The sequence below is a fragment of the Oxyura jamaicensis genome, chromosome 1 (assembly GCF_011077185.1).
Source record: "Oxyura jamaicensis isolate SHBP4307 breed ruddy duck chromosome 1, BPBGC_Ojam_1.0, whole genome shotgun sequence".
Classification (NCBI taxonomy): Eukaryota; Metazoa; Chordata; class Aves; order Anseriformes; family Anatidae; genus Oxyura; species Oxyura jamaicensis.
This window is the reverse complement of record NC_048893.1, coordinates 91990195-92003672: the sequence shown is the minus strand read 5'-3', so window position 1 is coordinate 92003672 and position 13478 is coordinate 91990195. Positions and strand designations below refer to the sequence as shown.

Sequence of the window (13478 nt, the reverse complement as noted above, 5' to 3'; positions counted from 1 at the left end):
ATTGTTTTAGCTTAAAATAGTATTGCTCTATTTTGATGCAGGTTGACTGTTGATGCATCTATACAATCACACTGAAGTATGTTTCAGGACTGAACATACCGAATCCCTGTTGCCAGTCACGTATGTGACTTTTCCTTGTGACAGAAATTCTCTAATCACATCTCCGGTTGCAAGTGAATGCTGAGTGAAATAATTGCTATACATTTTGAAATTACAGTAAGCCATCCGTAGGTATAGGGTCCTGTAGCTGCCTAATGCTTCAGATCTTTTCAGGAAGGGCTTCTGCAGATTGGAAAAATCAGGTCTCTCCTAACTACCCGCAGAACGGTCAGCGTTTGATCTCTGACTCCCTTACAGACTTCAAAAAAAAAAAAAAAAAAAAAAAATTGAGCAAAAACTCTTCAGCCTGTCAAAATAATCAAGTTGGGATTTGATTGTTTTCAGGTTCCTTTTCCTGAATTCTTGATTGGCTTGACATCTCATGATAGATCAGTGAGAAACTTGCAGCCCCTTGACTCATGAGTAATCATTATTTTCCCATTCTCACTCACGTTCAGGTGTCAGCCCTTTTAGATCAGGTTACTTTTTATTACTCTTACACCACATGGAAAAGCACAAGAGAAGTAAACATACACTTTTGTAAAGTTTTCTTGCATGGGTAATTCCTCGTTGAAAGAAGGTTACGTATAGTTGCTGAATCAATGCATCAGTAACAACGTGTGTGGAAGCTGCTGCTCAGAATCAGGTGAAGTATGCATTTAAAGTTTGTAAGAATTTATCAAGGTTGAGTTAGCAATGACATTTTACTTTCCCAGGTGAATCACATGGTTCAACTCGTATCCAAGATGCAGTAGGGCTACATATACGATAACTGCTTTCAGGCCACATTTATACTCTTAATTAGGTTGGGCATTTGCCATTTACATAGGCTGGACAGCAGAGACTGGAGGATAGATGGTCTGTGGAAGTTCTGCTTAAGTCAGGTAAGAATTTTTTTCTGCCTATCCCACAACTTCTCTCTGTCTACAAGGGGTTTGGAATTTATGGGTCTTCCAGTGGTAAGGACACTACTTTCGTATTCAAAAGCAGATGGTAGCACATCTCATAAGCACAAGGTACGGACTCTGAGACGGGATAGAGAGCTTCTGCAGCTGTCACTCAGGCTTGTCAGAGGGCAGCCTCAAGACCAATCCTAAGTGTTATAGATGAAGTACAAAGTAGAATTGTATTAAGTACAAAATAGAAAATTAAGTATAAAATAAAAATTATAAGCAATTACTGAATATCCATTTCAGTCTGTTCTACCTTTGAGATGAGCTTTTGAGTGTTCCAACTCCATGCTCACTTTAAGTTTCAGAAAACAGAAAAAAAAAAAATGAAGATTTAGTCTTGCAAAAGAGCATCCATCTTGTTAGAAGATCTCAGCTAGAGCTGGAGGAGGCCATAAGGAAGATTACTGGTTTCAGTTGGTCTATAAAGCCTGTCACCAGCTGAGACAAACAACCCAAGCAATTTAAATTCCTAATTTAGATGTATGGCGGTACTTGCTCTATGTGTCTTCTCCAGCTCAGTAGTGCACAGGTGGGGACAGGATGTAAGATCAGAGGATTACTTAAGTGCAGTGAAACGACCAGTGCTCATGCATTATCATGTGCTCCATGCACTAAATAAGAAAGAGCACACATCCATTAGGAAGTTCCTACCATCACTCAGTGGATACTTTCTGTATCTGATCTTTCCCTTCCATAAGAACCACTATGTTCCTGAGAAAAATAAGGATATTTTTTTAATTTATTTCAGTTAACCAATAAAGTATCTTATAGCAATGTAGGGGAGAGAGACTGTCATTCAGCATTTTTGTTCGAAGCTGGAGAAGAAAAGTAATTGGGACCTTTATAGGCTGTTAGGGTTCCTTTATATATTGGTTTGCCTATTTTTTAAAAAATCTGTCCTTCAGTGTACAAAATAGCTCCCATATTTAGTATTAGATTTTACTACAGTAAATGAGACCACCTTACTTTAATTCTGTAATATTTAGCCTTAAATTGCTTATTCTCTCCCCTTATTTCTGAAACCTGTCAGTACCTTAAAATGCATCCAATAGCTGGAATACCCATGCTCACCATACTCTTAGTGACGCATTTTACATACAAAAAAAAACCTTGAGCAGTTTCTTAACCTTCACTGTATGGAGGGAACACCTGGCACCCCTTGCAAAGAGCCTTCAGGCCCTTGCTCAGCCTGCACTTTAGAACCTGACCCAAGATACACACGTGCCAATTTATCAAAGCCTGGCTCATCTGCTTAAACTGAAATTGCTCAGGAAGAGCAGGGAGATGCAGAGGATCTGCATCTGTGATAAAGGGACAAGCTGGTAAAGAAAAGTATTAACCGATCCCTTGTTTAGCAGTGAGTTACAGTAATATGAGATGGGAACAGGCCGCAGGGACACGCACTGCAAGCTGAGGGATCATTAGCAGCAAGCAAGTAGCTGGATGGAGAAAGTTTGCTGAAAGACTAAATTATTCTGTTTCTTGAAGATACTAAAGCTTCTTCACATAGTGTTATGAAGGTAATTTTCAGCAAACTTACTGGAGGCCACAATCTAAATGCCATGTATATGATCAGAGGCCAATGCCTAACTACCTCGAAGAAGGGAGAAAACTAACCCAGAACACAAACTGTCTTGTCAGAAGGAAAAGTGAGGTGGAACAGAAGGAGCATTACATAGGTATTTCCCCCCCAGTTATGTACAATAAAGGAGAAACACACACAACCAAGTGGACTGAATCAGGTGAATAAAGTTTCTATTAATAGCAATCCTCAGATGTTTAAGACTGTCCAAACTTGACTCTGTGTTCTTGGAAACCCTTCTGACAACAGTGTTCAGCACACACACAACTGTGCCAATTGCTGCATTTGTATTGCATTGAACTATCTTCCTTCTTGACAGATGTGGTATCTGCTAGGATTCAGCTGAGGTCTGATTTGCATATAGCAAAGTTCCCGCACACAGTGGAAGTCAGTGCCATCTAGTGACATCTTCTTCAGCCATCTTCAAATGATCTCATCTTGAATTAAACACACAGGCTCCTCCCTCTCCTTGTTACCGTGTCAGATTAGGACTGTCCTTCCCTTCTTTTGTAAATAGTTACCTTATATTTTTATATCTATAGTATATTTATCTATTTTATATTTTTATGTTTAAGTTGAAGTTATTTTGTATTTACTTAGTTAAGTGTTTTATATACAACAAAATCTCTGAAATATGTTTAAAGCAGAACTTGGTATTTTAGTGCCTCAAATTCAGGGACTTTTTTTTTTTTTTTTTAATTAGGATATAAATTGACATTTAAACATATTTTTTTTAAATATCATTTCCAATTTATTGCCATAAAAATAAAAAATAAAAATTAAAAAAGCTTCCAGGAATGTCCCAAGGGGGTAAGAAAGTCTTAACAATAAATATGGTAAAAATCAAGTTCTTTGCTATCTTTAGGCAGAATCTCAACAACAAACTAGCAAACCCCCTACTGTTCAACAGAAACGAAATAAAAGAAATAATGAAATGTCAACAGTGATAATAGTTGTCACATTTGCCAAATTCTTTTTAAGAAAAGGGCTCCAAAAACATAGATGAGTGCCTAAGATGTTTACTATTAATAGCACAAAATGAAGAATTATCATAAACCACCTACATATGATACAGGAAACACGTGCTTCTTCCTGCAACTGAGACCATGTTCACTTCTCCTGCAAGGTTTGGGCAATACACTCAGACACGTGGTCTGATTTTTGGGTGGTCCTTGGGGGACCCAGGAGTTGGACTTGATGATTCTTGTGGGTCCCTTCCAACATGGGATATTCTATGACAGCACACATCTCACATTTCTGAACACTTCGACATTACCAAGGAATTATCCATATAGAAATCTAATCTCAAAACCCCCTAGAGAACAGACAAACCTTTGCCTTTTTGAAAAACTTGAGTAAGTAGCGAAAGTTTCAGCCCAAACCAGTTGCTGATCTTCCCTTCACATTACCCTTTCACTTTTTGCAGGAAGTTGAGGAAACCCCTCAAACCTTTAACAATGTAAATAGGGTTCAAACCACAAGCACTAGTTATCTAAAGCTAGGATTAAAATTCCAAAAAGTTTACAAGGGTTAAAGAACATTAGAAATGCCCTAGGACTTTTTAACAAGATAAGGATCTGGACCATAGTAATGAGTCCCTTTCCCATCCCTCAAAGTCTTTCCTGGTTCTCATCAAAACAGGAGGAACAAACTTGAAATTTAAGCATTATTTGCCTATTTTTGAGTGATTATTTTACCTGATTGCTTTGCTCCCTGATTAAAAGTTCATCTTTCTAACAAGAAAGCAGAGATAAAGCATCAAATACTGATATGACATTTCTGGCATAAACTTGGCCTAACTCAGCATTAACAGAACCAGAAATTACGCTGACAGAAGCACATCCCTTAATGACCAATTTTGCTGTCTAAGCTGCCTATGGATTCAGCCACTAGATGTCTTCACTATTCAGAACTGCAATCTGTGTTATTAGTATTTTGTCTTTGGTGGAATCCTGGTGTGTGGGTGGAGTTACACTCCAGTTTTCTTTCATAAATATTTTTTAGTTACACTGGTTTGCAATATTTGTAAGGCTATTTCCTCACAAACATCAGTATGACTCTCATGAACATCATGGATGGGAACAGATCCTTCTAACTGGGAAATTTTGGAAATTATTTCCTCAAAAATATCACACATATATATATAATGTTCTAACAAATATCTATGTCAACATAAGATTTTATAACTGCAGTATTTTCTTCCCCAGTTTCTATTTGTGGTTGTACTTGCATTATAAGCAGAAGTGGTGCTCACACATATACTAAAACTGGAATGATACAGAGAAGATTAGCATGGCCCCTGCACAAGGATGACACACAAATTCATGAAGCATTCCAATTGCTGTATGTTACATTCCTGTTCAACCTTTGTTTGCTTCTAACTTTATGAAGAACATCCACATTAGGTAAAATTGTTGAGAAGTTTCAGATGTTTTATAAATATTTAAAGGGAAAAGTGTCAAGTGTTGAAAAAAGAGCACACAAAATCCAAACCCCCATTACTTGGTTTTAACATCATGAGCATGGGCTTGGAAATAGTTGACTCAATCTCTCATAGTGCAGGCTATCATAAATTTATACAAATTAAGACCATTCAGACATCTGGTTCTCACGTCTAACATCTCAGCTTCCTAATTTGATAAACTTTTATCAAACTAAGATTGACTTAGGGTAATACACAAAGACTGAACAAGTTTAGTATACTATTGTGCATACTCTACCTCTGGTACACTGCCGCTTGTAAAATCGAAGTCTCAGATGCAGAGCATCTTTTAAAAATGAACATCACTGGCTCTATTTGTTTCACCCTTCTCTGGGTCCACATACAATGTAAGACGCTTTGCCTCGAATTGCAGATCACTTCTGACATGTTGTGAAATAATCAAGCAGTTCACATTTCAGCCACAAAAAACCTACAGCGTAACCCATCACATCTTTGCATACTATATTGCTTCCCCACCCCTTTCTTCTGCAGTCTTGACAGAAGAGCTAGAAAAGGGAATCAGCTCAAAGCTAACAGGATGCAAGAGGCCATCTGAACTGCATTTTTTAAACCTACAGGAACCTCTCATCTACCATGCCCAGAGAATGAAGTCTCCAGTCACACTGATAAAAAATATCTTACTATACATCCTTCTAGTAATGCTGGCTCAAAGGAACTATCAAGTTCACGGTAAGATGAGGTCTTTTAATTTAACATATTTGTAGTTACTCAACATCGAGGGGGAAAAAACAGAAACCAAAGCAATGCGTAACGTACCTTGGAGATAATCTCTATCTTATTTTATTGCTATGTCAACAATTGAAATATTAGGTACCTGGGTAGACCAGAACTCTCGTACTTGAGGACTGAATGCATCTTGTTTTGTGGCCAGAGGCTCTGCCTGAAAGAGAGGCCACTGAGTTCAAATATTTGCTTGAAATCCAGGATTTCAACTAGCTCTAAACTGGACCCGGTTCACAAATTATCCTTACCAGATAACTAAGCATACCATTGATTGTTTAGCTTAACTCAGTCTTAATTTTGATCTCAATTTCAAATTTGAACCTGCATAGTTTTTAAATGGAGAGGTTTTCCTACTTCAGACTGATGTGAGGAATACACTGTGTCTGATTTACTCCCAGTTTTATTTTTATTGCAGAGGTTATTTTGGTTCAAGTTCTTCCATGCTATTCTCATACAGGAGACATAAATATTACTATTGAAAGAAAGGGAGCCATATACATATGATGTATGATGGCATGGACGCACTCAGCTGCTCTTGGTACATTTTGGGTGTATCAAACAATACAGATACCAAAATAACACCCGTTATAAGGCACTGCTAAAATTACATAAACAAATTGAACAAGCTTTGTGAAGCTTAGTTGCCATGCATGACTGACTGTGCAAACCTATAGCATTTTCATGAATAAAATACATCATAAATACTTGCAGGAAAGGTTAAATGAGCATCTGGAGCATCTGCCTGGGAAGGGAAACCCAAATATTTGGCTTAAAAGACACAAATTACTAGGTCAGTTAGATGCAGCTGTTTCTTAAATCAGAGTGTGGTCTGAGCTCAGGGACAGTACTGAATTGCTTTACAGTTCATTTTCAAGCGACTAAACTAACGTCCTTTTGAAGGTGTTGCATCCAGTGCTTGTCATCTCCTTCCTACCTCAGTCGAAGCCTTCTCATCTTGTAAAAGTTAACCACTGTTTCTTTTCACTTCAGTATGCCCGCCTGTGCTATCAGCTCCTCACAGTCACTTCTCTGCATTGTCCCGTTCAGTTTATTATTATAATGGGTGAACTCCCATATTCATCTGCCAGGATCCAAGATACAGATTTTAAAACAGAATACCATTTACGTAGAATCTATTCTACGTTTTACTCTCTGATCTACATCAAAATGATTTGAGGTCCTCTGAGAGCAATACTAATTCCTTCTGCAGTCTTATGTTACTACAAATATCAGAATTGTATTTATATTACAGAGAAAAAAAACTGCAAGCCAGTCTCTCCCTATAAATATATATATATATATTTAAATCAGTGTTCTGTGTTTACGTTTTAGCCACAAGTTTCCAACCTTTTTTGACTTCTATTGCTTTTAAAAAGTAAACTGAAAGTTAAAGCCAAGTTATTTAAGCTTTGCTTGTTGCAAATCTACCTGAAGTTTCCTGAACCCCTAACAGAAACCAAGTAGACAGTGGCAGATTTCATATACCAAGTTAATGCCAAGCCAATCTTTGTTATATTAGGGAAGGAGAACTAAACAAGTTTTGATAATTTACAAACAGATGGACCTTCCCTTCCTCCCACACCCAGTAATTTTAGTCCAGATAAACACTGCCTCTTCTGAAAGATGACAAGATAGGTTGTTCCCACCCAGTTTCACTGAAAGTGGTTGTTGTAGTCTAGACAGGATATATGAAGTCTACGCAGCATTTTATAATGACAGAAATAAAACCCAGCAAGTCTCCTGTCATCCCAAGAAGCCCCAGCCAATAACTACATACGTGCACGTGTCCACTAGTGGCAGACAGTTCCACAAACACCACCTTTACCTATTGGCCCTCTCTGCAGCACAGTCTGCACATCCTAACATTCAGCTAAGTCAAAGTTCTACATCCTCAAGTTTCAGTCCTTAAAATATAACGGTCTGTTTTCTGCAGTTAAATAGCTTTCATCAAGGAATTGTTAAAAAATAAATAAAAATAATAAAAAAATACAGGGCGTATTTTTAAGACACGGGGCAAAATAACTGAAAAGGATCAAAATTAAAATTCTGTTAGCTAAATAACATTCTTAGTCATTTTACATATATCACAATGTATTATTTTCTAAAATATTTTTAAATCATTCTTTGGAAGGCTTTCAAAGCCTTCTGTAGTGTTTCTCTTCTTTAGCACACCTTTTCTAAATTCAAGGAGGGAGTATATTTTTCCATGATTCCTCCTCACACCCTATTTCCTACTTGGTTAAATTCTAAAGCAAATTTGCTAAAAGTAATGAAGTTATGAAGATCTTCATATTAAAGCTGAAAACCCCTACAAATCAATGCACTTTCTGCTGTAGTTTTTTTTTTTTGCTATAATCTGATAGGAATTAGAATCTTCCCAGAGAGTTGGACCTGAGGTGTAATTGTTGCTAGTGCTTTGCTGTGGTCATAGATAGACCACAAAGTCAGATTCGAGCCTAACTGTAGCCATTTATTTCTCATGAATGATTGACATTTTACACTTAGCCATTATCTGCCTTGGGAAATCATGCATATGACATTTTACCTCATCCCTTAGTCCTCTTCAAAAAAGCAGAGGAAACAAAATAAAGATAAATCCTTTAAAACTAGACATCTCTGAAATTTCTATCAGTAAGTCTTAGTTTACTGGAGTTCTTAGATGACAAGGTGTGAATGACACTTTTTAGAATACAAAGATTAGAAAGCTCAATTTTTAGCTATATATTTATTTTTTTCTCCTAATGGTTTGATTTAGGTAAGTAGAAAGCTGTCTCCCATTCTCTTTGCTTAATGGATCATATAATGACTATGCTTTCTCTAGAGCATAAGGATAATGAGGAAAAAAATTTAAATGTTTTTAATAATAAAGTTATTGTCACGAGTATTTCATTATTGTACAAGTTATAGAGTACATGCTTTCTCCTGAAATCCTTAACCTAGCAGTGCACAGAAAATTTTTCTTACCTGTAAAATTAATCCTAGGTTCAGTAGAGTTTGGCTTGCCGCAGCCTATCCAGGAACACGATCAAGTGACCTAAAATAAAATTTACTTTTGGTCAAACTGAATCTCACCATGTACTGTAAATTTGATGGTGATATATAAATCTTTCATGTGCAGGTTCTTTTATCCTCTTGAAAACTGCCCATTCAAATATTTGCCATGAACACCCATATACATATATTTACAAAACACTGAAAACTTCCGGCTTGGTAAAAAACCTTGTAGCTGGTTTCACGTTTCTACTCGTAACAGCATTTGATGAAGCATAATTCAATATATTTTGCAATGTGCTTGCACATATACAATATAATTGGCAGATAATGTCTCTAACATTGACTACTCATAAGCCACAGCTGGACAGAAAAAAATTAAGATACACTATAAGGGGAAAAGTATTCCAAGCCATGTTTGCGATCATTCAATAAGTAAGGTTTATTGAGTGTTTCCTTCAAATGACAATCAATAAACCGAACGCAGGAGGTTCTATCTCCTTATCAGCTATTGATTTTTTTTCCTTTTAAGAAATATACGTCTCTTTTTGCCTCAGAGATTATGGTGTATATTGTTCTTTAAATCCAAAATCTTCACCGAGACCTAATACTGTTGAATGTTCCTTCCAGCAATCTGTGAAACATAATTTAAAATTTGTCTTAAATATTTTATTCTGCACAAAGCTATCCACTTGAAGTTTTTTTTTGCTATGTGGGATTTGGCTTGGGAGATGAGAAAGTTTAACAAGAGATTATGTTGTGTGTTCTTTCTGAATTCACACACTTGGTTGTTAAAGATATTACATATTAAAAAAAAAAAAAAAAAGTAATAAAAAACATATCTCAATTTTTGTATTATTAAACTTCAAAATAATTCTAGCTGACAATTTCCTAAAGCCTGAATAAGTCCTTATTTGGTCATCTAGGTTTGTTTCTAGCCAAAAAACAACAACAACAAAACAACAACAACAAAAAAAAAGGCAATTAGAAGCATTTTTCATGTTCCAATCATTGTTTTGTCATTGGAAGAAAAGAAAAAAATTACTTGAAGGCAACCTAAAGCCCAAACATTTTACACCTCTAAAAGAAAGGTCTTTTTATAGGTCCTGAGGATGCTGTACAAATATGTACTTAAAAGCAATCAGTAGCTTGTATAACTCCTGGTTAGCAAGTTCAAAAGGATCCTGTTTGACTGACAGGAGAAAAAAAAAAAAAGCAAAACCACTACTAAGAACAACAACAACAAACTCTAAATCAAGTAATTGTGTTTACCTACCATCCACAGGCTGCTTGCAAGGGATTCACAAATGATAATTAAAAAATTAAATCAAACTTTAGTAAGTTAAATCTCTTCTCCCAACTGTACAGCTACACTGAGGAGGGGGTAAAAAAGTACAAACTAGAGAAAATGCAAGACCAAATAAGACCCTGGAAGAATAGGAGGCTTTATTTACTGGGTTTAATGGACAGAAGGGTGCCAAACTCTTTCACCTGCATCAGCAGATGGAAATGAAGGATAAAAATCTACAGGTGTGTACAGAGCAATATCACGTAACCTTCCACCTGAATGAGCCTCTGCTGGTCAGTGATATGGGAGGACTCTTGCCTAGAAATCACGGGCAGGCAGCAATACGACTTCAATCAGCAACAAGTACAATTGAAGATCTCCCACATTGTTTTCCCAAAGCTCGGTGACATGGTACTCAGGTGGCCTTGTGAAGAAAGCAAGAGCATTGGACTCAGATCCACTAGGTGGCAGGAAATTTTGCTTCAGAAACGTAATTTTAGCAAATGTGGTTATGTTGTAGTTACACTAGCACGGTGAATGATCACGACCAGCTGATGAAGGAACAAAATTGTGGCAAATGTTGGCATAGATATTTGGGAAAAAAATTGAACACTTTAGGGAAAGAGGTAACATGGATAAGACATTTTGCTTTCCAACTATCCACACAAACAATGTTCATGAGTTCATGGGCATAAGTTCCCTGTTGCAAGTGAATGCCCTTGGATGCACAGCATTTGCTAAATGCTGACCAACAGCAGCAAAGTGCTAGCTATCCTACTGTGAACGCTATTCATGCATTTCTGCTCAAAACTCACTATTATTGAGTGCTCTAGAATTTATTTCTGGTATTGAATAGTCTGAGATTTGTAACAAAAGGGCTCACAAACTGGAGGTCATCTGAGCAAAGATTTTTAATCTCTTAATTTTTAATACCTACAAAACTTTTCTTAAAAATCTTTACTGTTTTTTTCCACTCCTCTCTACCAACTGGAAGATACAGATACACCTACCATTTCTTGCTCCAGAGGTGCTAGCAACCACTCTCTTCAGTGCACAAGGACTCTGAGGATAGGGAGCTCTTGGATATCACATAGGTTTTATTATTTCTACTTATCCAAAGAAATCAAGCACCACAAGAAACATAAATCTTTAATAAAAGGTCCAGACTTTCAATACTAAGACCCAGAGTAAAGGTGACATACCAGAGTTTGAACACTGAGTTTAACAAACCTTTACAAAAGTGAAGAAACAGAGATAGGATATATTTATAAATATAATTATTTTCATTATTTCAATTATGACATATCACTACAAAACAAAAGCCTTTACTTTTGCAAAGTATCAAGAAATGTGAAGTAAACAATAACATGAAATAAATCTAAAAGTAACAGAAAAGATCAGTGAGAAGGATGACAGGAAAACTTCTAGGTATATGTTACATATTTTCTCTCCAAACTTCAGTTTCAGACTTGACTGAGATATAGACTGATATTTATATTGGAGGGAGAAAGTGGATTTTAACAATCTTCATAAAAGTGAAGGAACCAGTAAGTCCTGATTTATCTGCTATGAGCGTCCCATACAGAGATAAGATCTGAAAGTGGACAAGAGAAGTCTTGCATACAGAGAGAGAAAAGAAACTGATTAGTGTCATGGAGAGTATATAACAGACCCCACCACCACTATGATTTTTCTCACTTTTTTTCCTTTTCTAGGATTTGATAACAGTGATTGTCCGGTAGAAATTCAAGTACAAAGAAACTCTGAATACATCACTAATATTGGTAATTCCTTGATCATATACTGTCCAGTCCGTTACTGCAAGGAAAGGCCCTTCATCCAGTGGTGCAAGATAGAGGTGCATGGATGTGTGCCGCTGGATGACAGCAAAGCAGAATGGAATTCCACCGTTTTTATTCTGAAGTTTTTCGCCATTCACCAGAATGATAGCGGGATGTATCGCTGTCAAGCAGCAACGGGCAACTTTCTCAGCGAGAGCAACGAAATAAAGGTTATTGTTGAAGGTGAGGCCTCTTTGTTACCAAAAAAATATATATATCCTTTTAAACAAATGGATTCCATGTACAGGAAAGTTCAGTCATGCTGCATGATGGCTCCTCCCAACAAGTTTGTCTAGTGTCATAGGAATAGCACAAGATCAGTTGTGCTGGTACTTACCACAGTCTTTATGCTTCTAACCTTCTTCTCGGTACTGGGGAAAGAATAAAATAAAGAAATAAAAGGAGTATCTGGAAGAGAAAAGCAAAGCTGCTGACACCAAATGGCTATTAGTGAACTATTTGATTATTTAAAAATATTAGTTGAAGCAAAGACAGACTGGTTATATGTTGTAAGGACTAGACAGGATACAAATAATCACGTATTCATAGTTGGCAATGCCACACAACAGCAAAGAGGACAAAATAATTCAAGGCTCTTATTCAGAATGATCTTGCAACAGATAGATAAAGTATAGTTTTGTACCCAAGAAGTTCAAGAGCTGGAAAGATCACAATACCTTTAAGTGCTCTTGAGGATTTAAGGGCAAGCAAGACATTCCTATTAATTTAGGCAGTTGGGATGCCAAGTCTAGATTACATCAAGCTACATTTGCTCTCCTCAACATTGCTCTGCAGATAGAAAATGGTCTGTGTGGCCTTAGTGTCTTATTGACCCCAGGTAGCTGAGTTATAAAATTATTCTGTTACTAGTTCCTCTCCTGGTAAGTTAATGGACTTTAATACCTTGTTTATTGACACAGGAAATGTTGTAGCAAAGGGAGCAACGTCAAAATTTATGGTTGTAATGTGATAGCAGACACAGTATTTCCCCAAATCACATGATACAGGTTTTCCTTGGATGTGAGAAGAGCAGAAGAGATCCCTGAGTAACTGGGATCAAATGGTATATTCACAAATACAATACCATGAATAAGTGATGTAATCAATCATTTGCAAACTATTTCTTCTCTTGATCTATTTATTTGAATGCCAGAGGTCTGAAACATAGAACCACTCTGTCAGTTGTGGGAGACCAACACTTCATTCCTCCTCTCCCAGAACATTGTGCCCTTTTGCTGGATTTTGTTCCCTCTTCCACCATCAAGCTGAAGGAGAGGTTTGTCGAGACTTCAGTGTGTGGTGCAGAGTACACAACTGCAAAGCAAAATACCAAGTTGCTGTTTCATTTCCCTGTCTTGTTTTTTGCTTTCAGAAATGCCTGAGAACATTATCACAGCTTCATCAGAAAGTAAGTTCTGATTCTTATTTCCTTTTTAAGAGGAGGGAACTAATTTGTGTTGCTATAAATTTCTAAGTAGGTTGTTTTACACAAATTAAA

General features: G+C 36.7%; 1 protein-coding gene and 1 pseudogene across 1 annotated transcript; both read left to right on the top strand.

Annotated features, from left to right (window-relative positions):
* The first annotated feature begins 4877 nt into the window (after positions 1-4877).
* On the top strand, positions 4878-4978 carry LOC118160987 (annotated as a pseudogene).
* A 719-nt stretch (positions 4979-5697) lies between these two features.
* BTLA (B and T lymphocyte associated) lies at positions 5698-13399 on the top strand. Its single transcript, XM_035332633.1, has 3 exons — positions 5698-5806; positions 11855-12163; positions 13353-13399. The coding sequence occupies exons 1-3, from the start codon at positions 5722-5724 to the stop codon at positions 13397-13399; spliced, it is 441 nt and encodes a 146-aa protein (XP_035188524.1). The 5' UTR covers positions 5698-5721.
* Positions 13400-13478: the final 79 nt, after the last annotated feature.